We start from the raw sequence: 27,871 nt of genomic DNA on the forward strand, positions 1-27,871 counted from the left end.
TTACACTGCTCTCACCCAGAACAGACGAGAATGCCAGGCTTTTTTTATTGTAATTATTCTATTGTTAAACTTCAAATATGAGGAGGAAGAAGACAAAAGAAAAGGAAAACATAAAAGTGAAGACTGAAATGTTTCACTAAAAGGATTAATGAACATTATTATACAAACAATGACACTGCATTTTTAAAATTTCAAATTTCTTTTTTTGCTGCATCAACACAAGCTGAAGCTCATTTGTTTCATTGCTCCTTCTCAGTAAAATGAATACACACAGAGAAAACTATTACATATCTATTTAATAAGTCAAGACTTATCTATAATTGCAGTGATTCTGATTAATTGCTTAGAAAAGGCAAGGGCAAGTGAAACTAGAATGTAGTCCTTGGGAACCAGCTATGCATGAATAGCCTTGTTAGACTTCCCAGTTGTAAAGAAAAGGGAACCAGTTTTGGGGCTTTGGGATGAGTGTGTAAAATAGCTCCAAATATCAGAGCTGGGATGCTGGTACAATACTTCTGGTTCCCATTCTGGGCAAGTGTTTGACTCACTTTAATTCAAAACATTTTTGTAGGGAAAAACAATTAAAGAACCCCTGTAAGTTTCTGCAGATAGAATGCAATATGAACTTGCTTCTGTTAGACTGAATCCCTGTTTTTACACACCTAGCTGGTGTATTTTGATGCACAGCAAACACAAAATAAGACCGGTATTTATATGCAAAGTCCTACACTTGGGAGAGAATAACCTGTGCAACAGCACAGGTTGGAATTCACTGTCTAGGGAGTAGCTTTGCAGACAAGACCTGTGGACGCCGTTAAGCAAGAAGCTGAATATGACTGGGCCCACGCAGTGCAAAAAGTATATCCTGAGCTTCAGTAGCTGAAGTATAGCCAGCATGTGAACAAGGGTGGTAATTCTCAACTCTTTGGCACTCGTGAGACTACACGTGGAGCACTGTGTCCTGTTTTCGGTCCCTCACTACAACAGAGACATGAGCAAACTGAAGCGACTCCAACAGGACACCTCAAAGAGGCTATGGGGCTGGCTCCCATAACGTACAGGGACAGACGGAAGGACCTGGGTGTGCTCAGCCTCAAAAAGAGATTAATGGTGGGAACTCACTTGCTGTCTTACAAAATAAAAGGGAGGTTATGGATAGAAGCATGCTTTTCTCAGGAGCACAATGAAAGGATGACGATGATCATAAGCTGCACCAAAGGAAATTCTAGTTTGATCTAAGGAAAATATTTTGCCCTATGACAGTAGTTAAGCACTGGCACAGGTTGTCCAGGAAAGATGCAGAATCTCCATCCTTATAAATATTCAAAACTTGTAGAGCAAGTTCCTTAGCAACCTGATTAACCTTCAGCGTTAGCCTGGTTTTGATCAGGAGGTTGGACCACACGATCCTGAGAGATATCTTTCAGCCAAGTATGTTTTATAATCCTACAAACTTAGTATATTAAGCCAAGCAGTGTTTTCTACGGCAACAAAATTCTTAGTAAGAGCCATAGTAATTGCATTTACAGATTTGAATTTATTTATTTAGGTTTTAATTACTTTTCTAGGAATAGAAAGTGTTACTAAGATCTTTTTCACCATTGGTATTCCCTTTGAAAAGAAGCAGAGCCTGTCTCACATATCATTGAACCATATTATTGCAAAAAATATATGTAAAACCATTTCAGCTGTTCCAAACACTCGTGGTATAATAATCTGTGCATCATGTGTGGGGGGAAAAAAGACATAATAGTATAAGTATTTGCTTAGGTCTCTGTCACTTCAATCCTATTATTTCCAAAGCAGTCTTCAGATACCTCTCACACCAAGTTTCTTGTCTGTACCAATAGTTTCTATCAAATAAATTAACTGATAAAAGAATAGAGATTAGTGGCTGATCATTCTTACAGTATTCATTCTAACGCTGAATAAACTGAAACTACAAACACATTTTGTTTATCAGCACAAAAGTCCAAGGTCATTTTAGGTGACCAAAATCAATACATATTTGTTGCAGCACTCTCCAAACTATCAAGCTGCAACAAGGTCTTTTACCATCTCATACCAACATACTCTTCATGCCAGTCCCTCTGCTGCCTTCTCGTCTCATCTCACCTAATCCAGGGCCTGCTCTCCCTTCTCTTGCTTCTTCCTCTCTCCCTTCCTCAGCTGCTCTCCCTTCCTTTCTTGGCTGCCCAACCCCTTAACGGAACCAGCCACAGCTGCACCTTATCCACATCAGCCAACCCACCGCCCCTGAAGCCAGCCCACAGCTGTATATTAATCAGTGACAATTAACCCAGCTTCATCCCTCTACACATATTCTAAGCAACTTCATATATTAACACAGGTAGAAATCACACGCACTGTTCATAGCATACAGTTCATGTAAGTCATGCTATCAACTGAAACTGGAAACAAATAGCCACTTGTATAAAGAACAGTCTGTTTACCCCAGGTTCACTGGGCTCTGGACCAACGAGCAAACACTATAGCAAGTTTCTTACATCCAATTTGGTTTTGTGTCCTGTATTGGTAAAGCTTCTAAGCATTAACTGATCAACCAGAAGGGCTTAGAATTTAAGTTAGTTATACTCCTGTTCTATGACAGAATCAACAAGTTTCCGCACATCCAGTTTATTGTACCACTTTGTCTACTTTTGTAGTTGCCATGTCACCAGAAGGAAAAGTTACAAATTAATAAACCAACCTTTCAAAATTCATGAGGGATCTGCAAATATGTTGAAAGCAACTGAAGCACAGAACACAGTGTGAGTTTAATTGGAGAAAAATTAGCCGGGAAAAGCTCTGAGTGAGGGAAGGGTAGGAAAGTGACTAGAAAAGCTAGATTCTTCCTCTGGGCATTACTTGCTCATCTGAAAATTTCTATTGGCATCGTTGGAGACCACCCTGTTCTTCATTTGTGCAGTTTTTTGCAGAGGCCGAGGCAAGGCAGAGGGACATTCTTAGTGCCATTTTCTCTTTTTGAATGTCCTTTCAAATTTGGGCAGGGTATTGAGCTATTTGGAAAAAAAACTGACTACAAAATTTTCTTCTTCCTTCTTTTCTCCATTTTCAGGCTTTTTGCCTGTTTCTGTGAGAGAAACTTTCTTGGATTAGTGATATTTTAACACATTATTTGATTTTTTTCTGTAAAAACAATGGTAATCATCAACCATTAGCACCAGGCAAATTTAGGTTTCACTCTGTTAGCTCAGCTTTATGAGGTGCTATCCTGTACCCTCATGTGAAATATGAATATAAGCGTAACTGTTCTTGACTCCAAAATTATGCTGTTCTAGCCAAGTGATAAGAGAGCAAACAACAGAGTCATGCTGAACTCCAAGGTTTCCCACTTTCTTTAGAAGTGATTTTTTATTATGTGAAACTTGTGTGAAACTGAAGATGCCAAAGTTCCCCAAGACCAGTATGAATCCATTTTCTGGAAAGCATAACACTCATTTGAAGGCTGACTGAATACAAAATTAGAGGGCTGAGGGGAAATAAAAACACAGACTGATTACAAAGGCACTCAAACTGAATAAAACAATATACTGCATATTTTTCTCTTGAAAGTTTTGTATTAACATATTGTAGGGAGGTCTGGCTTTGTAGTTTCATTAATACTTAGGAACAGAATGTATATAGTCACTCAATCTGCTTCTCTTTCTTTTCAAGTATTTTAATGTTTTTCATCTTTAAGTTCCTCTTGTTTAACTTGGCTGTGTGTTTATCTGAGAATGTTAAATGCTGAGAAATCAGATTAATCACCCAGTTCCTGCATAAAGACTAAGCTGAAATGATAGGTCTTTGGCAATGATGCTCAGTGAGCATTATTCTGAGACCATCTGCAGGAGAAATGCGCTTGAGTCTGTAGCAGATACATCAATTAGATCAGTCAAGTGTGGCCTTCATGAATGATACTTCTGGCCTTCAGAGATTATGTTTTCCAATTTTTTCATTATCTGTACAATTCACCTTTCTTCCCGGTTTTGCCTTAGATGATTTCAGAGGCACTGCTCTTGAACGGCTGGTTGACAGCCACCATGTGCAGCTTCTGTGGTTTAAACACAGAACACGAATCTTGGAAAGAATAGCACTGAGCAGAATTTCTTGTTCAAAAGCCTTGCTCTCCAAAATCTCCAGTACACTTAAGAATAGGTTGTGGTTGGAGAAAATGACCTCTCATGAACTGACCAAAGAAATATTGTGCTTTCCCATAATGTGAAGATACCTACAACAGCTGTTAATGAAATTCTGTGTACCGAGCATCTGCCAGCCTGCAGACAATCCTTGGGTAGGGTTTTTTCCTCCTTATGAAGCTCTGCTGTTTGTGGCAAAACATTTGAGTTTGGGATCTCTAATGAAAACCTGAAGCTACTCTCACTGCTCTTGTACAGACAGATGTCTGAACACTTGGTTTCTTTCATGGTGAAGAACCAGAGCAAGGAAGCAATCAACAAAGATCCAGGTTTACTTGAGTTTTACATATGTGTCACTTTTAGGGATGTTCAGGCTACACCTAGTCTGAAGAAATCAAACAGTGACTGAGTTTGAGCACTGGACCTCAGTCACATCCACTACCTATCTGCTCTTGCCTGGCTGAAGTTTTGACCTCTCCAGCCAGCTCTGTGCAAGGCAAATCTGCAACTTGCTGTAGCCTGTTGGCATAGAAATCCCTTAGTATCACTTGGTCATAGGGTCAGGCTATGGTCTACTTTCATTTAGCAGTATGGACAACATCCCAAAGACCAGTTCCTTACACATTTTAGTGATTTACATCATATGTTTCTGTGTGAGACTGGTGTTTCTAAAATTCATTGCATGCTCCTAGAAACTAATTAAATCGGGACATGTTTTTGTTTGCCCAACTTCCGTAGCTATTTCTTATGGAGATGGAATAGAAAACATTGGCTTATAGTTCCAGGTAAAGGAATATATTTAATTTTAAAATGTGGAGGAAAATGATAATTTGCAAAAAGCTAAAGGTGGAACTGACATATGTGTAATAACATATGCAAAGGTTGTGTTTCAGTCCTTGAAACATTCTTCCTCAACAAATAACAGAGATTTTTTTCCCTGACAGAAATACACTCCACAGGCTGTTGTCCCTGCCTGCATGACATGAATGCTCTAGCTTCTGCTCCAACAAGTCAGAAAGGGTACACTTCTTAGAAAGCTGCTCTTTAATCCTTGTGAAAGATAACTCACTGGTACTCTGAAGGAGTATTTTTTTTTGCTTTCTTTACACTCTTCTGTGATATTAAACAGATGTATCCTGATCATATGCATGAAATCATGATTCCCTAAACTGAAATTGATTCACGAATCAGACACATGTTATAATTAAGAATAAAGCTTATAGTATAGTAAGAGTTAAGCGAATACAGAAAATATCCCAGACAATTCTAAAAAAACACTGAAGTTCCTATGTGATATGCAATTTAAATTTAGATTGCACATGTACCTTTCCCCCCCCCCCCCCCCCCCCCCCGCACTTATACATAACATACAGGCTTTAATGAAATCAGCCAGCTGGAGGACTTCTGCCTTGACCCACAGGCAGGCTGGGTGATGCCTCCTGCACTACAGTCATGTTCAGTATCTATTTTTCTCCACAACATCCAGCCTGCAGCTGTAAATGTCTCACGCTAATACTATCAAATATTGTAACTGGGGAAGCAAGGCCTCTTCTTTACCAAATAACCTTCTCAAATTTACTACTGAAATTCCCCCTTGCTGAGGTGATGGTGGCAAGACTCCTTATTCCTCTCTGTTACTTACTGCTGCCTAATCTAGTGCATGTCTAATAATTTCCACCTAAATGTTTTGAGAGTTTATCATATTTGTTGAAATATTAGTACAGGAAGAATTATATACAATTGTTAAATAGTACACTGTTCAATTTTTTTTTTGTTGTTGTTGCTTTTACTACTAATACCAAGTTAAGTTTCCTTCCTGGGGAAAAAAAAAAGAAAAAGCTGTAAACTGAACACTTTCATGTTCTATCTTCTGAAGTAATAAATAATATTATACTGATCCACCCTTTTCCTTCCTTAATCATTTGAAAAGTCATATTACTTGGTTATTTCAAACTCATTAAAGTTAAATATCCCTGGAATACTGTTATAATCTTAGTAACAGTGGCAATATTCTTTCTGTACCCTTAAAAGGTGTCAAGGGTTAAGAGGATAAAACAAAAATATAGAATCAAAGAATGGTTTGGGTTGGAAGGGACCTTAAAGATCATCTAGTTCCAACACCCTGCCATGGGCAGGGACACCTTCCACTAGACCAGGCTGCTCAAAGCCCCATCCAGCCTGGCCTTGAGCACTGCCAGGGATGGGGCAGCCACAGCTTCTCTGGGCAGCCTGTGCCAGTGCCTCACCACCCTCACAGGAAAGACTTTCTTCCTAACATCTAATCTAAATCCACCCTTTCCAGTTTAAAGCCATTCCCCCTTGTCGTGTCCCTACATGCCCTTGTAAAAAGCCCCTCTCCAGCTTTCCTGTAGGCCCCCTTTAGGCACTGGAAGGCTGCTATAAGGTCTCACCAGTGGTTTCTCTTCTCTAGGCTGAACAACCCCAACTCTCTCAGCCTGACTTCATAGGACATTCATCTCTTTACATTTTCAGCTGAAATTCCAGGCCTATACCAGCAAACACAAACAAGAAAGACTAATGTGGCCAGATTTCTTAATACCACAGAAGAGAGAGGCAAGTATCTGTCATCCACTGTACACCTGATGACAGCTTCATGGAGACTTCCCAGCACACTGGCTACAATGCATATGGCTCCTCAGCTCCTGTCATCAGATCACAGATACTTCAAGCTAGAAGGAACCTGAGGAGGTCTTTTGTCCAACCTCCTGCTCAAACCAGGATCACGTATGAGATCAGATTAGGCTGCTCAGGGCTTTATCCAATTAAATCTTGAAAATCTCCAAGAAAAGAGACAGCATCACCTGTCTGGGAAACCTGTTCCACTGCCTGACTGTCTTCATGGGGAAAGCTTTTTTTTCCCCTCATATTCAGTCAGAAATTTTCTTCTTGCAATGGATGCTCATTCTTTATAGTGCTTCCAATGTGAACCGCTGCAAAAAGCCTTGCTCCATATCCTCCGATGACGTCCCCGTAGTCATTGAGGGGCAATGTTCATCTCCCCTAAAGCCATCCCTGCTTCAGGCTAAACAGGCCCTGCTCCTTCGGTTCATCCTTGGTGGGCAAGTGCTCCAGCCCCCACCATCTCAGTGGCCCTTCACTGAACTTGCCCCAGTTTATTGATGTATCTTCTGTATTGAGGGACCCAAAGTTGAATGTAGTATCAAGATGTGATTGAATGAGTGCTGATTAGAGTGGGACAATTGCTTACATCAATACACTACTTATGTTCCTCTTAACACAGCCCAAGATATTGTTAATCTTCTTTGCTGCTGGCCCTTGTTCAGCCAGAGGTGTTCACACCTCCAGCTCCTTTTCTGCATTGCAGCTGGGCAGTCAGCCCCCAACCTGTGTCACTGCAGGGGCTTCTACTTTCCCAGGTTCAGGACTTAGTATTTGTCCTTTTTGAATTTCACTAGGGTCCTGTTAGCCTGTCTTGGTCTCTCTAAAAGGTAGCTCTGCCTTGAGCATATCAGCTGGTTTCTCTCACTTGGTATCATCTGCAAACTTTTCAAGAATGAATCTTCTCCTGGTTACTGATAAATACGGGCCAGTACATATCCTTCCAGCACTGCAGAGTTTTTACTTATCTTTAAGTAGAGTATGACCCAATAAACACTACCCTTTGAGTTTGACCATCCAACCAGTTTTTGACCCATCTTCCTCTTCTATCCAGACTATAACATTCTAACTTGGATAGAATCATAGAATCATTTAGGTTGGAAAAGTCCTTTAAGATCAAGTCCAACCGTTAAGCAAGGAGTACCAAGTCCATCACTAAATAATCAATGCATCTACACATCTGTAAAAGACGTGTACAAATGGTGATATCACCACCTCCTTGGGCAGTCAGCTTCTATACTTGACCATCCTTTCAGTGAAGAATGTTTTCCTAACAGTCAATCTAAACCTCCCATGGCACAACTTGAGACCATTTCCTCTCATCCTAATCCTTGTTATCTGGGAAAAGAGACCACCCACCCTGTCTACATCTCCTTTCAAATAGTTGCAATGAGCCATAAAGTCCCCCCTGAGTCTCCTACTCTCCAGCCTAGACCATCCCAGTTCCCTCAGCCACTCCTCATCAGACTTGTGCTCCAGACCCTTCACCAGCTTTGATGCTCTTCTCTGGACAGGCTCCAGCACCTCTACATCTTTCTGGTAATGAGGGGTCCAAAGCTGAACACAGGATTCGAGGTGCAGCCTCACCAGTGTCAATACAGGGGACGATCACTTCCTTAGTCCTGCTGACCACACTGTTTCTGATACAAGCCAGGATGCTGTTGGCCTTCTTGGCCACCTGGGCACACTGCTGGCTCCTGTCCAGTGTCTGTCAACCAGCACCCCCAGGTCCTTTCCCACCGGGCAGCTTCCCAGCCACTCTGCCAAAGCCTGTAGCACTGTGTGGGGTTGTTGTGACCCAGGTGTAGGACCCGGCACTGAGCCTTGTGGAACCTCATACAATTGGTCTTGGTCCATCGGTCCAGCAGGTCCAGATCCATCTTCAGAGCCTTCATGCCCACAAGCACATCAACATTCCCCGTCGTCATCGTCCCCCCTGCAACTTGGTATCATCTGCCAACTTACTCAGGGTATGCTCAATTCCCCTGTCCAGGTCATCAATAAAGACATTAGCAAAACTGGCCCCAGTACTGAGCCCTGGGGAAAACCATTTGTAACTGGTCACTAGTGGGACGTAACTCCATTCACCACCACTCTCTGGGCTTGGCTGTCCAGCCAGCTTTTACCCAGTGCAGGGTACACCCATCCAAGCCACGAGTATCCAGTTTCCCCAGGAGAATGCTGTGGCAGACAGTGTCAAAGGCTTTACTAAGGTCCAGGCAGACAACATCCACAGCCTTCCCCTCACCCACTACATGCAGGTCACCTTGTCACAGAAGGAGGTCACGTTCATCAGGCAAGACCTGCCTTTCATAAACACATGGTAGCTGGGCCTGATCTCCTGGTTGTCCTGCATGTGCCACGTGATGGCACTCACTTCCCTGGCACCAAAATCAGGCTGACAGGCCTGACCGTTTTCCAGATCATCCTTCCTGCCTTTCTTGTAGATGGGCATCACACTGGCTAACCTCCAGCCTTCTGGGACCTCCCCAGTTAGCCAGGACCACTAATAAATGATGGAGAGTGGCCCGTAGAGCTCCTCTGCCAGCTCCTTAGTACCCTTGGGTGGGTCCCATGCAGTCCCATAAACTTGTATGTGTCTAAGCGGAGCAGCAGATCACTAATTGTTTCCTCCCAGGCTGTAGGGACTTCATACTGCTCCTCATCCCTGTCTTCCAGCTCAGGGCACTCAATACTCTAAGGATAACTGGTAATAACAATATAGTGAGAAATGGTGTGAAAGGTCTTGCTAAATTCAAGGTAAATGACATCTCTTTGGCAACAAATCTAGTTAGTGTCCAAGCAGTGTTTCTCTGGTCAGGTATGTATACTCTTAACTGAAAACGTTGCAACAAAAAAGCAAGCCAATTTCAAACCAATATAGTCCTAAGTATTAACAAGGTTTTGTTTAACCATCATTTATACACCATAATTTGCAATGATTATACCTGGAAGTATCTGTCACTGAAAACAAAAAGTGCTCCTACTGCCACACTACTTTTGCCAAGGTTAGGTATAGAGTAAAGGACAATTTTTCATAGCCAGGTTAGGAAAACCTAACCTTAATTTATGGTAATGAAAATTATGAACGTTCTTCATTCAAATGTGATTGTGGTATTCACCTTTAATGTGATTTGATTAATGTATTTGTATGAGAATGCAGTGAAAGAAAGCTTTTTTTCAGTGCATATAGCAGCTTTGTCTTACATGTGAAGATTTTGATTGATTTTGAGTTCACTACAGGTTTCCAGCTTTGGAAATAATGATGAAAAAATGACTAAGCACAGCTGGACTCTTACAGGCTGTCATAGGTCTAACAACAGTTCTCTTGCATAACTTTTCTTGAGATTCTTTGTGTAAAATTGAGGATTTTTCTCTCAGACCAAATCTCTGAAATGCAGATTTGCATGATGCTTAGTCCTCCAGGTGAAATCTGAAATCATCACTCAGTCTCTGTATGTTGGTGAAAAAAGTCCCAGCACGACATGATGGCAGCTCCCAAATACTTGGTTTTACTTGGAGGAAGCTGCTGCCGGGGGAAACAGTACAAGTTCGATAAAACTATTATCTAGGGACACATTTCCAGCTCTTCTGTAAGGTGATACATGGATAATGATGGTCAAAGAGAAGTTATATTTCATTGAAAGGTGAAGAGCAGGTTCAAGAACATTAGTTCTTGACGTTAGTCCAGTGAACTCGGAGGCTAGTGTACTTCTGTTCAAATTGCTGGCTCTTAATTTTAACCAGCTCAGGTCTGGAAAGATTAAACTGCTTAGGAAGAGCTGATCTGAGACTGTTTGACCATTTCTATAACTCAAACATGACCTCTCCAGATTGCACAAGTGAGGCTTTGTCCCTAAACCAAGACAGACTTTTAGTATAGAATGGTTTGTGTTGAAAGGGAACTTAAAGATCCTCTGTTTAGGCTTTTCCCCCTCTAATGAACTCTAGAGTGAGTCTAAGCCCAATAACCCTAAATATATAACCGCATATTAACAATATAGATAAGTCTTTGTGGGAAATGCGGTTTCTCTCTGAATTTACCTGCTAAGGCAGACCCTTAAATCACGTAATGCATTATAATGGATTCCTGTAAACAGGTTCATCTATTTCAGCTTAGCAGGCATTTCTAGTTCTCAGAGCAACAGAATATGAAGACTTCAAAAAATTAGCTTTTTCCCACTGTTACCTACCTTCCAGAAATTACATGCTATTCTTCTCAAAGACTTTTACCTTCTTTTTAGTCTGTACAACAAATCTAGTTATCCCGTGTCACCTCTGCAATAAGTGTAAGTAACATAGGTAGTGACGAAAATTATTTAGTTCTTAGACTGTCTGAGCTGCTGTCTGGAGACATGTCTCTTCCCATCAACTATGAATGGACCCCAGCCCAGACTGCTGGCATAGGTACCTTAGTTAAATACCTGAGGTTATGCAGAATGAGTCAGGGACTCACAGCACAAACACACTACAGGAATGGCTATTTCTAGTTACTTTCTGCATGCCGTTAAGAAGACAGAAGAAAAAAAAAAAAGTCTAAGCTTTGAATTAATTGTATTAATAATATATCAAACCTTTCTTTACTTCCTGTGACACCTTCAACTTGTCTTAATGTCAAATACTGCATCACTGAGTCATGTCTTTTTGTGAACCAAAACAGGGCTGCTAACGAAGCCCTTAAGGTCAGCTATTTAGAACAACCTCTAATTTAAATGACTACATTACCCTGCTAATTAAATATTATTATCTTTTCTGCTCAGCAGGCAGAGTAAAACATTTTCTTTTCCTGTTCATCCACCTAAAAAATAATGAGCCAGGTCCTGTACTTGAGCAACAGAGCACAGGTATGTTGTACTTTGTAGACCTTCAGCAATTTCTACTTGCTGAAGATCTGCATTGGTCTTTCTCTCCCACAAATGTTAGGGACCCTCACATTTCTCCAATATTATTCAGGAATTAAACACAGTCAAAGCATAAAAGCCATGATTTGATGTAACAAAGCATATGCCAGAGGATGTTTAGCTCTGGATTTCTTTCTTTCTTCTTCATATGCATTCCCATTTGACTTTCCCCTGTTCTTCAAAACATTCTGTAAAATCCTTCCTTATCAAGTCCTTGCTTGTTTGCAAGTGCCCACCAGCAACTGAGCCTATTCTCTCCCTAGCAAGTTTTCACTTTCTTAAGTGAAAACATTTCCTCAAAATGTCTTATTTTTGCAAAATACCTCAACAACTATTTCTTTAGCTTTTTGCCTTGCTAAAACTTTGCATCTTTTGCTAGAGGAGTATTTGGTATGAGCACAATAATGGAAACAGTAAATATCAAATTAGAATGGCAGGACTTGAATTAAAGCAGAAAGATTAAAAAGAATAATTATGAAACACCTATTTGGGGATGCCATAGAGATCACAGGATTCAAGCAAAGAATGAATCTAAAAGTTCAGTGGAAATACTGATGGATTCATTGTATCAGGGGAGAATAAAGATGAAGTAAAGAAACACAGCAACCTATCTAATTGGTCAAGATGCTGTTCACTCACATATGCAGAGGACAGGCAAATCCACCCCTCCAGAATGGACACATAGCTGTATGGAACTGGTTAAGGATAGCAATAAATCACTGGGCAGTAAAGAAAAGAAACAGTCCTTAGCAAACCACAGCTGTGTGATCTATGTTCTCTAAGAAACACTGCCAGTTGCTGTTGTACATGGTGTTGAGGGGCAAGTGACAGTATAAAATAGTGATATCAGAAAGCATTTTCCTTCCTGTGCTATGACTAGTAGATGACAGCATTCCAAAGAAACTCTGAATATTGCAAAACTGGACACCCAAGTTGAAATAAATTCCACTATAACTTTAGCTATAGAAAATAGAGCTCTCAGTTATCAGAACCCCTCTTCACCATCCAAAGGTAGCTGCAAAGGGTAAATAATCTCATTTTAGATTAGAGAGGAATAGACACTTCCACAATATTATTTTATTCATCTATGAATGCCTACTACAGGTTAGGGATCCAGTGTGAGTTTGAAACACCTAAATTTAGGCATATGTAAGCAGCGTGCCTTAGTCACTGATGATGGGAGCTTATCTAGTTAATACAGTCAATGGATCCTAGGAGAGAATCTGCCTTACATCTGGAGATCCAAAGTTACCTGCATACAAACTTCTCGTGCTCTTTCAGATGTCTTGAAGTATTCTGGCCTGTGGTTCCTGGTCTGAAAGGGCACATAACCCCTGTAGGCATTGTGCCATATCTACCAGCTCTGTTTATTCACCATTGATAACTTGGGTTATCTCAAATAACACTAGACAGCTGTGCTTAGGAAATTAAGTTGATTGTTAGTACCTGTTAAGCTGAATCATGCTCTAAGACCCACTGACTGTAAATTAGTGAATTTAACAGGCATTTACCCACTTAGCTCATCTGTAAACAACAGGTAGGTCCTAACAAGGTTTCAGTTCCTACATATCTCCCACCATTTGACGTGCACAAGTATATCCAAGGCATCTGCACAAGACTGAGACACATGACACAGGAAATATGGGTTATTGTAAAAAGGAAAACTGTTGAACTGTGGAATCCCTGAAACACCTTCTAATGTGGAGTGTACAGCATGCGATGTGCACAGGAAAAGCCTGCAATCTCCAGTCTCTGGGACTTGCTAAGCATTTGCCTAAGCAGGAAAAAAAAAAAAAAACCAAAAAAAAAAAAAACTGAAAGCAGTTACATATCAGATAAGCAGACCAGTCCGCAAAGCATGAAATGCAGCACATACAACCTACTTAATGGTCTACTTCCATTATTGAGAGACCAAATTTGATAAAAATACCATTGAAAAAAACCCATGTGCTTTCAGTTCATTCCTCTGTTTACTGTGTTTCAGTGTGCCTTTAGACTGGTTTTAAGTTGTGTCAGGTCCTGTAAATTTAGCACCATATAAATAAATGTAAGTGAAATTACCAGGACAGTTAACCAACACAGAAGTAGAAAAAAAGACTGGTTATATTCTACATTCATTAATGATACTGATGAAATAAAACTGATTTCTTTAAGCAACAGAACTAGCAAGCTTTTCACAGTCTTTCAGTAAAAACTCAACATTTTTTCCCCCCCAGTCCTTCCTTCAATCCCCACAACAGTACTTAGCAGATATTTATGTGTTGTTTTCCAGGCAACTGAAGCTGTAACTAACAATAACAATTTCTTTTGGAGTTTTGCCTATGTTCTGTTGCAATGTTTTAAAAGAAAGAAGAATTTATTTTAAGTTGACAAAATGGATGATACTGTATTCACAGAAGCAAACAAAGAAAAAATTCCTTTCTTATCCCAAGAAGACATTCTCTTAGGTAGATACAAACTTTAAAAAACCCTCAAAATTTAATTGAAGGGTAAGAAACAGAGCAGTTCTGTGGCAGGTCTAAGCAGGAACTTTATCAAGTAATACAAAAGCAGAAGCTGTCAATGAGTACCATGGGCTGCTCTAGCCATACCCTCTTTCTGCTGAGATAGGTTAAATTAGTTTAATTCATTAAGCAGAAATGAAGCATTAGATTATTTGTTTTGTGATTGTCATAAGTGAGTGCACTATCCACAAAACAAGTAACATACAAGCCTTAAGAAATGAAAAAAAACCAAAAAACAACTTCACTTTCATCATCAGGAGCTGCAACCAGCCTTACAATGTAACTATTGCTCTGAAGGTATTACAATGGCACAAAGGGGCCCTTATCTATAACTATGGCCTGATTGTGCTGAGCATAACACAAACCACATCAACAACAGGCAAAACTTATCCACAATCCCAGTTCATGATAGATAGTGGTAAGTGGCTGAAAGCACACTGCTCCGTACAGATCAAAGCACTAAGTTCTTGTGGAAAGAAAAGTGACTGAAGATTTGCTCAGTGGGACAGATATGGAAACTGATGTTGAAGGTGTATGTATAGACTGTGAGGTAGCTGTGCCCCAAAGTCCACCTTGCAATCTGATCTGAAGCACACTTGTCAGCTTCATCAGAAAGGGCTGAGACAATCTCAAGGCAGGGCAGCCTGGGGGAACTCTCCATGGTTATGGCATTCTCAAGGAGCACACATTCAGACTTAGGAAGCCTGGGGTATGAATAATGCACCAGGAAAACTCAACACACAATACTCAAAATCCAGTGACTGGATGAATAGCCAAGAGGCACAGGTTGTGACCCAAGTGATTATTCCATAAATCTTTAGGTGATTAGGGAGTTTACATACTTACAAAGTTAGACAGACACTGCTGATAACTATATTTGATTTGTGAATCTAACAAACAATCAGCTTCCCAAAATTACTGAGCAAGCTGGTGACAAAAGGACTAAAAGTAACTGTTCTGTCTACTTAACCATACTGTTTCTTGTGTAACTGAGTATGTGAAATAAGTTTCCTTTCATGACTGACCCGTGTGTATTTACAAGAGGTTTCAGTCCTACGATTCCTGTTTGATCTGCCCTGTGTCCCAGGATGGAGTCATCAAGTTAGGCAAAACAAGGTTCAACAGAAATGCATGAGGCTGCATGGGTGTGAGACGCTGTTCTCCGGGTGTTCTGCCTAGGGAATGTTTGTATCTTAATCTCAGGTTCTTTCTACCTCCTGCTGTCTGTAGCTTCCCTCTTTGGGAGGCAAAAGCAGCAGCAGCAGTGGATGGGACCCAGGAGTATTTGCAGTAGTATCGGCCCTGTGGGTAGGGCAATAGAGCACAGCCAAGGGATAATGGTGTCTGTAACTCAGTAACAAAAGAGGAGTGTTAGGGGAAAAAAAGGAGACAAAGACTGACAAAGAAATAAACATGGATCTTGAGATTCCTAGGGTGTGCCAATAAAAAGGAGAAAGTATGTTTAAACGTATCACAAAGGAAAGCTATTGAGACAGTAAAATAAGAATACAGAGTCTCCTGTGTCCAAATAACCACCAGGGAAGTTCCCAGTTTTCCCAGCTGTCTCATTCAATCCAAATTATTAACTGAAAGCTATTCTAGTATTTGGACTAACCATGAAATGACAGATTGTGAAAACTCAAAGTTCAAATGAACTTTATCAGATTGCTGGCAATGAAACCTCCACTGTGCATCAGATTTTATCAAGTCTTGGGCTAGAAGGAAGGGGGACAAAGGAGAGTGGGAGACACTGCTAGACCATGCCAAAGGAGATGCCTTGATGATGATCTGATAAAGAGGGAATGGAGTGGGGAAGAATGTCATCCTATTATTTACAGAAGAAAGCCAAGTGTCTCTGTAAGGAGGACTTTTGAGTAGTCTAGTATGAATATTTTCTTTTCAGTATTAAAAACTACCCTAGAAGTTCAAATGCCAACAGTGAAACTTGAGAGCTATATGACTTCCACAAACAGAAGCTCCTGTTCATCATACCAGCACTATACTCAACACCTCTCTTTATTTTTCTACTTTAACTCCTGGAATTTTAAGTTTAGAAAATTTTATTCTTTATTCAAAAATTTGAATAAAGATCTGATCTCTTTGGAGGCACAAGAGTGAGTTCATATAACAAGAGTTTGTTTTTCTCATAATTTTTTTTTTACATAACGGATGTACATATTGATGGAGGCAATGGATGAAGAAATCCTTTATTATATTCATCTTGATAACTAAGACCTGCAGAAAAAACATGGGGTAAGGAGGGAAGAGAAGAATGGTCTGTGGAGATCTGGTGGAACAAAGAGGAGGTAGGTTGAAAGTACTAGCAGACAGGCCTAAAACAAATTTAATTTAGCTGTCTTCTTTTATTGTTCAATAAACATCATCTTGATGGAGAGAGTCCTGCCAAGCAGGGGAAAAATTCGCACTGCAACACCATGCAAAAGTTTCAGCCAGCATGTTCAAATGTGCCTTGGTTAAGCAGTCACTCTACCTTAGGCCAACTGCACCTAGCACAGGCATGGAAAGGTTAGATCTTGGACAGGAAAACAGATGGCTTTGTGTAAGAGATGCCTACAAGATGCGTGAGGAAGGAGGGGTTGCTTAAGAGTGTCCTAGGAGCTTAGAAACAAAAAATAGAAAGGAGTCAAATACTCTTCTATGAAGTCAGGTGCCTGTATGAGGTCTTCATGCTACAAGGGCATTTACTAGAGCTGAAATAATACAAATTATTTGAAGCCTTTGGGCTTTGCCAAAATGACTTGCCATGAGTAGTGAAGCATAGCTGCTGGTGCAGCTGTGGCAGGAGGCGTGGGGAGCACAAAGGAGGAGCTGCACAAGGGAGGGGGTGGCAGCAGTTAGGAATGGCTGATGGAGGCCATGGGAGGAATGGAGGCAGCTGGCAGATGTAAATCCCTCCACAGCTCAGTCTGGGGCTCATCATCCAGCAAAACCATGTAACCTGAGCAGTGGGTTAGGCGCTGTTGCAGTGGTGGGAGGAAGAACAGCCAGATCCCCAACAAGTATATGGAGGGAGAAAAGAGGTCTGTAAATTCCTACAGTTATAGGTTTACATTCAAAATTAAATCCTGTGCACTATCTTATTTATTCACCTTGTTCAAGATTGTTTTTCTCTAAAATTTGGTTTGTTAAGCAATTTTATTTTTGTTATTGTAAGTAAACAAAAAAATACCTCATGGTGCTAAATTACCCCAGGTTTGTAGGGAAGTTGTATGTGCATTATTAGTGACTCCTTCCAACCAAAAGCCAACTTCTGTTGCTGCCAGTCATATCGTAACAGAAGGGTGTGCACTGCTGATTAGGGATATGCACTACTGGTTGATCCTGCTCGAGGCAGACATCACAGCAACATTTCTTTTAAGGAAGATGCAGAAAAGGAACTGAAATGAAAGATTTTCACTGTACTTCATTAACAGCAAGTCTCCTCCTCTTTGAGTTAATTACTTCTAGCAAGTGTTCAAAATAAAAAAGATGTTGGTGCCAGTTCATGAATAGTTTAACTAGAACTGTGATGACAGGACTGCAACTTGTGTGCAGCACATAGCATTCAAAGTTATCAGTGCCTTCTGAGACATCATTAAAAAGTTAGTGATGAGATTCATTTCCCCTTATGTGGGCTCTTGAGCCTTCAGAATCTGGTATCTCTGTTACCACAGGGTAGAAATTGCAGCTGACGCAGTAAGTTGTCAAACTTGCATCTACATTTTCTATGCCTAGTGAAGTAATTCGTCTAATTGAAGCACTCTCTTTCCTTACCCAGCCAAGGGAGCAGAGACAGATGTCTCTGGAGTTAACTTATATGTCTTATCTTGAGCAGACAGGACCTCCCTCAGTGCATACCTCTGTCTTTTGACTGTATAAGGACTTCGCTTACATACTGTAGGAGGATTGCTTCACCACAATTAAATGCTGTATTAAGCAGATGTGCTTAATGTGCTAACCACCCTGTAATTAAAGCACATTTTTCTCTAGCAGCAGTAAGTACAGCTTCTGCAAGGACACTTACACTTCATTCTGTTTTGAGGTCCCACTTGACAAACGTGATCTCCTTCTATGACAAGGTGACCCACGTGTAGTGGATGAGAGAAAAGCTGTGGATATTGTCTGCCTAGACTTTACTAAAGCCTTTGACACTGTTTCTCACAGCATTCTCGGGGAGAGACTGCAGGCTTATTGCTTGGGCAGGCATACAGTTTGCTAGGTAAAAAAACTAGCTGGATGGCTGAGCCCAAAGAGCTGTGGTGAATGCAGTTACATCCAGCTGGTGAACAGTCACAAGTGGTGTTCCCCAGGGCTCAGTATTGGGGCCAGTTCTGTTTAATGTCTTTATCAATGATCTGGATAAGGGGATTGAGTGCATCCTCAGTAAGCTGGCAGATGATACAAGTTGGGCAGGACTCTTGAGGGCAGGAAGGCTCTGTAGAGGGGTCTGGACAGGCTAGATCAATGGGCTGAGGCCAGTTGGATGAGGTTCCACAAGGCTCAATGCCAGGTCCTGCACTTGGGTCACAACAGCCCCACGCAGCGCTACAGGCTTGGGGCAGGGTGGCTGGGAAGCTGCCTGGTGGGAAAGGACCTGGGGGTGCTGGTTGACAGACACTGAACAGGAGCCAGCAGTGTGCCCAGGTGGCCAAGAAGGCCAACAGCATCCTGGCTTGTATCAGGAACAGTGTGGCCAGCAGGACAAGGGCAGTGATTGTCCCTTGTGCTTGGCACTGGTGAGGACGCACCTCAAATCCTGTGTTCAGCTTTGGTCCCCTCACTACCAGAAAGACGTGTCCAGAGAAGGGAATCGAAGCTGGTGAAGGGTCTGGAGCACAAGTCTGATGAGGAGCAGCTGAGGGAACTGATGTTTAGCCTGGACAGGAGAAGATTCAGGGAAGACCTTATGGTTCTCTCCAGCTACCTGAAAGGAGGTTGTAGCAAGGTGGGTGTCAGTCTCTTCTCCAAAGTAACAGCGACAGGACAAGAGGAAATGGCCTCAAGTTGTGCCACAGAAGGTTTAGATTGGATATTAGGAAAATTATTTTCACGAAAGGGTGGTCAAGCACTGGAACAGCCTGCCCAGGGTTGTGGTTGAGTCACCATCCCTGGAGGTATGTGGCACTTAGGGTTTAGTGGTGGACTTGGCAGCGCTGGGTTGGTATTAGACTTGATGACCTTAAAGGTCTTTTCCAAACTTAAGGATTCTATGATTGTGCAAATCTGTAACCAAGTACAGTATAACTTTAAGTATGTATAACAAAGAAGCTACTTCTATGATTTATGCTATTTAGCAATCTGTGGAGACTTTAGCTATAAACACAGAGACTTTTACACAATTTATGAAGCAAATATATTACCTGTTTTAAAGTACCTCGCTCTTGCCTGGAAAAATGTTTATCAAACTTTTTGAATACTATGGCTGAGAGTCTGCAGAAATGGGTCTTTTGCAGACGTGCACCCAAACGTGCATCCATCACTCCTCTCAGTTATGCAATTCATAGACTAAACACATCTTCCTTTGGTGTTAAAAATGTCTAAATATTATCAGAGCCAGTTTTTGTGGGGTTTTGTTATTTTTTACATGAAGACTTTTGACTGCACCTTTCCAGTCTTTTGAGAAATATTCACACATGGTGACTTGCTAACACATGGCTGCTGTGGTTTTGTTTATCTTTCAGGTGTGTTTTATTGTGTTGTTTTTTGGTTTTTTAAAAAAAGTCATTCCTGCTTGCAGAGTCAATAATTCAGGTTTATGCATTTGAAAGACTTTAATGATAATGGCTACTAAAATTACTCAAAATCAATCTATTATTCCAAAGGAAAATTCTACTCTCTTTCAGAGTCACAAAGCTTGACTTAGACTCTTGAACTATATTGCCGTCAGAGGAGCTATACAAACATCTCCAGCATATTTCATATACCATATCTGAACAAAAAGCCAACATTCCCAACAGAACGGCAGTTTAAACTTTAAAAAACATTACTAAGAACATGGCAACTTTTCATTTCAGTACTTTAAAATTATTTTCTCTAGGCATTATTGACATATTTAATTTTGATAATGAATAATTTTTGCTTTCTACCATGTTTATCCTGCTTTGTATAATATGATATGGATGATACTAGGTATAAGCATCGCATTGTCAAAAATGTTAATGTCTGAGTGAAGTAAGAAGAAACTGCAAACAAAATGTTTTACTTCATTGGAATGAAGTGTTTAGCATGGACGTGAAATGACAAATTTGAAATGATTTGACATGTTTTCACCGAAAATTTCACTGAATTTGTGACATTATTATGAAACATTTCCATTTCACTGAGGCTGTATTTTGCAAAGAAAACTAGTGAAGAACTGATGATTCCATTTGGAAAAGTTGTCTTTTGAGCAGAAGCAAACAGATGGCTTTTATTATCAATAACAAACAACTTTTTTTTTTTTTTTTATCCTGCAGCACCATTTTCCTAGAACACAGGAAATTATCTATGAAATGTGAGTATCATACTATTGTATTTAAGATTTAATTAATCAATTAATAATTTAGTGATATTGCTTGTATCAGTAATGATTGCTGTGTGTTTTACAGGAACATACAGGTTTATTTTAAAAACAGTTGATCCATGATGTGTGTTTCATATGTAGGGGAGCCCTATCTCACTTCCTTTCTGCCTGCAAATATGTGAGCAAGCTAATACGAAACTGATTTCCCTGAAATAATTTCCTTGAGATTCTTATTAATAAAGCCTGTACTCTTGTTAAAGCCAAGCATGTTTAACTGTGTTAAACTGTTAAATCCACTCCCTCTCTCGCACTTTCTCTGCCCCTTGGCCAGTTCAGGCTCTGCAGGTGCTAACATCTCAGAAACCCAGCGCCTGCTGCTAGAAGACCAACTAGAGGTATTTGGGAGATTTTTAGTAATTAAGCAGCTGAATTTTTGGTAAACATTGATTATTCAGCTCTACAGAAATTTACTGAAAAGAGAAATGAACATGTAGAAATGGTTCTATGATTTAAATCAAACCTCTAAAGTTAATTCAGGATCAGGAAAAGTGTCCTTCTTGAATGTACCTTTTAGCAAATTTAGTTCTTGCTTCTTTATCCACACCTCAACTTAATACATAATCATGCATGAATGATAGATGAACGATTTATTTACTTCAGTTTTTAAAGACAGAGGCAGATAAAAGCTTATTAAAACGTTTCCAGAGTGACAAACTGAAATGTGCAGAATGTAACCCACTTAACATTCAGCTAATATCAAGTATTCCAATTTTTCCAATAATCTTGTATTTACAGAGGAAGGGAAAGATGAAAATAAAAATAAATTAAAAAAACCCCAAACAACTACACCAAACCAAACCAAACCAAAAGCAGCTAGTCTTTATTTACTTGAAAAGTGAAAGAAAATCTTAACAAATACTTAAAAATTCATGTTTCTTCTGTGTTGATATCCCAGTATCTTATATCAAAGCAAAATGAGATAGTACTGCCAATAATTATAACCTCATCCTGCTCCTATGCTTCAGTTTATACAGCTACAGCTTAAATGACATGGGCCAGTTAGTATGAGGCAAAATGAACCAGAGATATAAACTTCTAGTATGAGGCAAAATGAGACAGAGATATAAACTTCTAGTATAAGTATTTAAATTGCAGTGATTAAACTTACTGAGAAACCAGAGGATATTGGTTCAGTCTATTAATCTTCCCTCTTTCTTTATTTCACTAAAATTAGTAAGCATTTCAGTAAGCACTTTTTCACATACGTGCAGATACGTGCATAATGCCTAAACAGAACCAAAGCTAAACCACAGCTAACTGAAGAGTGAGACAATGGGGTTTTGATGTGATTTTTCTATTAAAAATTCTCTCTATATATGGCACAGAGCATGCATTTTGCAATTAGTGGCAAAGACGACTGTCTACTAATTATCAGTTGTGCATTGTTCAACCAGGGGTTTGTAATTTTCTTGAACTCAGAATGCCACATTATTATTATTATTACAGGTAGGATAATTTTTGCTTGTGAATCATATACAGAATTGGGGATTTCCCTTCTATATCCTTGAATGAAAGTGCAGTTGAATCAGGTAACATCTTTATTTGGTTCAGGAAAACAGGAAACTATTTCCCCATGATCACTGCATGCTTAGAGTCTAGCACAATAAAATTGTAAGTAACAGCCTTCATAAAACCAGTCTCCCTTAGCTGAGATAATATTATACAGTAGATAATTAGACAACAAAATGTTTGTGCCCAATGCAGAGTGGCTGCACGACTTCAAGGAACCTGTCTGCTGTTAGTTGCAGCCCACGCAATGGTAGGTGTCAGAAACAGGCACCTGAAGCATCAGCAATGTGTGTTTGCTTATAATCAAACATCATCAGTGGTACAAAAGGATCAGAAAAAAACGGTACCCTGAGTGTTCTGTCCCATATGCTATGCTAAAGAAATTGTGGGCAAGAACACAAAACATTAATGCTTGCCCATACCCTCTGGTTCTGCCACTTGACTCGGAACAGATATTACCCACAGTCTTGCCAGACATTACTCTGCAGCGTAAACTTGAAACTATAAACCTCTTTTAACCTCACTAGTTAGTAATGAAAGAAGGTGGATGGGTTTATTAGTGAAGTTTCTTCCTTGGTAATACATCGTAGACTCCCTCTGACGTGAATTCACGGACTAAGAATCGACACCACTGAGATGCCTTTACACAGTACAGGAACGAGGATCACAGTTTTATGGCAAGTGCGAAAGGAATCGAAATGCAGAAGATAAACATCTTTCACTGTGGAGAACCTCCAATCCAATTGGCATAAACTATCTGGGGTTTTGGAGAAGGTCCAATTCAGGGGCAATCAGGTGACCATGAACAATCCAGACAGCTCTGAGAATGAATGTGCTTTCTTCATTTCCAGAGACGATGATAATACAGAGGTGGTACCAGGGCCTGGCAGACCCCTATACCAAGCATGGCTTAATCACTTCACTTCTAAGAGCCTTTCTCTGTTATAAGGTATTTCTACATATACATTGGATCAAACACTATGTAATTTTAGAAGCTCCTCAACAACTTCCAGCTTGTTTAATTATCTTTTTTCATGTCTGTCCATTTTCCTTTATTCACACAAAGAAAATACTTAACCATCCACTTGTCTGCTTCTACAAGTACCCTCAACTGCTGTTCCTACCCATTCTTGTGTCTGAGATTTAACCAAATTATCTAAAGCCTACTCTGATCCTTTACAAGGTTTAGTTTTAATGTGTTTCATACCTGCTTATCAATGCCAAGAGGAATTACTGCTAATAACATTCAGTGTTATTTTCAACTTGAAATAATAATAATAATAATAAAGTAATCTTTAACTCCTGAGCAATTAATTGTAGAAGCAATGTAAAAGGATATATGTTCCTATTTTACTTGTCCTCATTCTTCATTATTTTGTTACTTTAGCTGTGATTTCTGGACTTAGACTGGATGTTCTGAACAACCAGACCTCATTGCTTACTCATGGAGCTCTGACCTCAGCTCCAATATATTATTGCAACGTCCTTTGGTAATAGTGTGGATAAAGGTTGAAATGTTAGGGATGGGAGCTAAGGAGGGAAGACAATGCATTGCTATCTGTTTTGCTGATTTGTTGGGGGGGTTGGGTTGTGGTTGTTTTACTATTATTGTTTTGCAGGATACCAGGCAAGTTACAAGGAAGACAAACAATAACTAGAACTGAATAGCATCAAAAAACCTTGCAAATCCATGTTTGCTCCTGTCATAATAGAATAGTCTTTGGTAGAGAACTGGCTCTTGGTGATTGAGACACATAGGGTAAAGGAAGCAGACGTATCACCCTAAACCAGTATTTTTAAATAGGTTAATTTCAAAATAATATATTCATGGGCTAGTTAAAATCCAGTCCACATTTTTTCCCTGACATTTTTAAAATGAAATTTGTAAGCTGTTTCTGCTGCTTGCCATCAAGCTTACCTTGGATAGTTGTAGTGTAAGGGTATATGAAATGTGAGAGCATCTGGTTCATTAAATTATTTGTTCATTTATTTATCTGGTTAATGTTTACTTGTGTAACAGAAATAGAAAATATCAAGAAAAGTGTTACATTCTACACAGAAGCCAGGGTATAACAGAGACAATGATGAAGACCAAGACTCTTCATGCTCTGATGAACAGGCCACTGAAACACTGGCTGCAACTGCCTGAAGGAGGGCCAACCTCAACTTTGTATCTGATCATAAGGAGGGGGAAACATCTTTACTGCAAGTGTTATGGATTGTTTGAGGTTGTTCATGAGACTCATGGGAAATTCAAAGTAATTATCAGAGGGGTCTTGTGGGACTATGTAAAATTTATTATGGTATGATTAGGGGAAAGGTAAAGGGTGGGGAAGGATTAGGAAGGAATAAGCATGGCAAAATGGAGAGGAGAAGGCAGTCAAGGGGCTGGATATGTGTAAGCAGGGCCAGTCAGTATGCTTGTGCCTGGGATGGAGAACCTGCTCTTGGCTGGGCTCCAGTGACCGGGCTGAAAGAATCCCTTGGAGGCTGCTGGATTCAGTGGCTCCTGCAACATCCTTATCACAAGAAACAGAAAGATCCATCTGATCTATTTTCATCATGATCCATGTGCACCAGGACAGGCAGAATCCAAGCATTTATTATGCTTGAGGTAAGTGTCTTGACCTTGGACCTGTACCTACCAGAACACTGTTATAATAATCAGAAATAAAATGACTGATCAGTTACAGTGGCTACTATTTGCTCCAGCATCTAGTAGGGACTACATTTAGGAACACAGCAAAAGTATTTAATAAAGCTTGATTTTACTTCAGGGAGACTCAAATGGTAGGGGTAGTGGGAAATATTTATAGAAATGAAAAATATATGTAAACTATAAAAGATGCACTGATTTGGAATTGTTGTGCTAAGTAAGTATTGCTTTAATGTTTGCTATTACAAAGAATCAATGAAGTGTAATCAGCTGTATTACTGCAGTTTAATGAGGTACAGGAATCAGATGCAACTATAAAAAACATTGCATCCTACAGAAGTCTTTCACTGTCTTTATCTCAAGTTAAGAAAATTCAAGCTTTGTATTTACATTTTAAAAAAACAAACAAGAAGTTAGAATTTCATTTTAATGCATGAATCCTTTGGAAAACAGAAGTCCAAGCTAGAATCTCTTAAATGTCTGTAGGACAGGACTGGCAATTCAATAAATAGAAATAGTAGTTGTTAAGTCTGGAATAGTACCATCTGAAAATAATTTAAGGCAGTGAATATGTTGCCTAAAACATTATACTATCACATATAAAATTATTCAATACATTTCCTGACGGAAAAAATGCTTATTAGAGACTTATGAAATCAGAGACTAATTGAGATATTTTCCCAGCAGTACTTCACGATAACTTCCTAGCGTTACTAAATTGTATTTCAAATGGACAACAGAATCATTACATGTTTGGTTATTGTTCCTGCAAACCTTTCTAACATACTTAATATATTAATCCATTTAATATTATATTTTGCAGAAAAGAGATTTAGCAGTGATAGATAGACTGGTTCAATGTAACACATAATTTTCTTGAGAATTTGCTGTATTTTGTATGAACAAATAACATTAAATTACTAACAGCACCTGTCTTGCCTACACGCTTCCACAGTTCAGATGATTTTGGATGTACACGTTCCAAATGAGATGATAAAACACCTTCTGACATGATGATGAGCAGGGATCAAGTGAAGTTTTGTAAATATCAGGGGAACTGTCTTCCTAACTCATTTTACTGTCTTGATTTCTTTGCCTTTGCATGCACATAAGAACTTCAGTATTTTTAAAAGAAATGCAGACTTCTTCTAACTCCCATTGAATATTTGTATCAGTGAAGCAAACTCATGAATTTTTAACTGTCATGGAAACCAATACCCAGGTATCTCTACTTTGGGTTCTTTATGAAAAAGAATCTGAATGTCAAAATTTTGAGGAGTCATGCATTGCTATTAATCTTATGTTTCAGTATCTATTCATAATAGCTAGTTTTTAAAGAAACCTCTCTATAGAGGTACCTGTAGTAATTTATAGGTATTTAAACACATAGTCTCTTTTTTCTGTCAGACACAATTAAAGCTAATTTGAAGTATGCTATATATATTTCTCATCCTATTATTGAAGAGCTCTTCAAAACACAACTACCAGAGACTATGTCTATTCAGGTGCAAAAGGAGAAGAGTTTCTTTGGTTCTGTGCTATAACAGAAGATTTTAAGTTCTAGTAATATCAAATTATAACAGCTCCTCAAATCCATCTAATTAAAACTATAAAAAAGAAGAAACCTTGTAAAACAAAAAAAGATAAGCATCAATTTGTCTCAGTTAAAAGGATGTATTTCAGGCTATTATCTACCACATTACTACTACTAAATATGCTTGATTATTCTCCAGCACACTCACCTCTTTTTGACGGTACTTAATTGCCAGTTTCAATCTTGCAAGATCATTACCACTTTGTTCTTCTATCAAGCTATTATCATCTCTGTAATTAAGAATAATTTCCAATTCCCTGGAACTCCGTGTCTGATCCAGGAGATCTTTTGCAAATTGCTTGCATTGCCGTGACAGTTCCTCATACTCCGACTTAAATTCATTTTCAACTTTACTTAGTTCCTGCAGCTCCCAGCTCAGCTGAAAAGCAGTAAGGAAAGGATCCTCACTGGACAAAGCAATCAAGGATGGGCTTGCCAGAGCCTTGTAGATATTGAGTCTGGATCGAGAGTGGCGGAGGCTGTCCACGTCTGAACTTGAGACACACTCGACGCAGTTACAGCGGACCTCGTGTGGCCTGGGCACGGAGACCCCCTTCTGCACAAGGAGCTTTATGATTTCGTAATTGTTGGTGTGGGCTGCCAGAATAATGGGTGTGATATCTGGCGTAAATTCTGAAAACTGCTTGTCCAGAAGCACTGGTGGCACCTGTGAAAAAAGTCAAAAACAATTACAGGCCTCTTAATTGAACAAGAGCCATAGAAAATTAAGCTATGAATAGTTCACCAGGTAGTACACTTATTGACAGGTCTTTGCTTCTGGCCAGAGTTGAAGGAAACGCTTTAAACATAACAATTCAATTAGCTAAAATAGGCTCTTTCCAGTTAATAAATTGCTATAAACAGGGTGTGATTTTTCATAAAACCTGTTTGTATGTAAACAGCTCATGGGCAATGACTCATCGGAGCAAATGATTAGATAAACAAGGAAGAGTCAGACACAAATCCTCCTGTTGTGTCCCTTGAAGTGCCAGCTGTGAGCAAGGTGGAAAAGCTTGTCCATCTCTCACGGGTTAATCTCAGTTTTATAAGGAAGAGAATCAGGGTGGCATAATTGTGATTCTCTGAAGGACTCGGACAAGTTAGTTATAAAATGCAAGTAAATGAGAAAGTTTTCTGACAGAGAAGTTTGGAAATATGACAGTGTAGAGCAACAAAGATACCTGCTGCAAAGAGTGTGACCTCTTAAGGCTCAGTTCTAAACTCACGTGCACAAACATACTCTCTGTTGGAAAATGGGGGAGTTGGTAGAACAAGGGCCCCAAGAAAGCATTTTTAAAGCCTCTTCTGGTGTGCATTTCTGTATTTTCAGTCCTTTTTATCAGAAGACTGTAAGGTCTTTCAT

At 39.6% G+C, this 27,871-nt stretch overlaps 1 protein-coding gene across 1 annotated transcript in view; it reads right to left on the reverse strand.

The window, feature by feature from the left end:
• The window catches only part of TRPC4 (transient receptor potential cation channel subfamily C member 4), a 162,104-nt gene that overhangs the window by 49,193 nt on the left and 85,040 nt on the right, over positions 1–27,871 (reverse strand). The window contains exon 3 of the mRNA XM_037378463.1: positions 26,657–27,175. Coding sequence (XP_037234360.1) covers positions 26,657–27,175 — 519 coding nt within the window. The remainder of the gene's footprint in view (positions 1–26,656; positions 27,176–27,871) is intronic.

This window comes from Falco rusticolus, chromosome 2, assembly GCF_015220075.1.
Source record: "Falco rusticolus isolate bFalRus1 chromosome 2, bFalRus1.pri, whole genome shotgun sequence".
Classification (NCBI taxonomy): domain Eukaryota; kingdom Metazoa; phylum Chordata; class Aves; order Falconiformes; family Falconidae; genus Falco; species Falco rusticolus.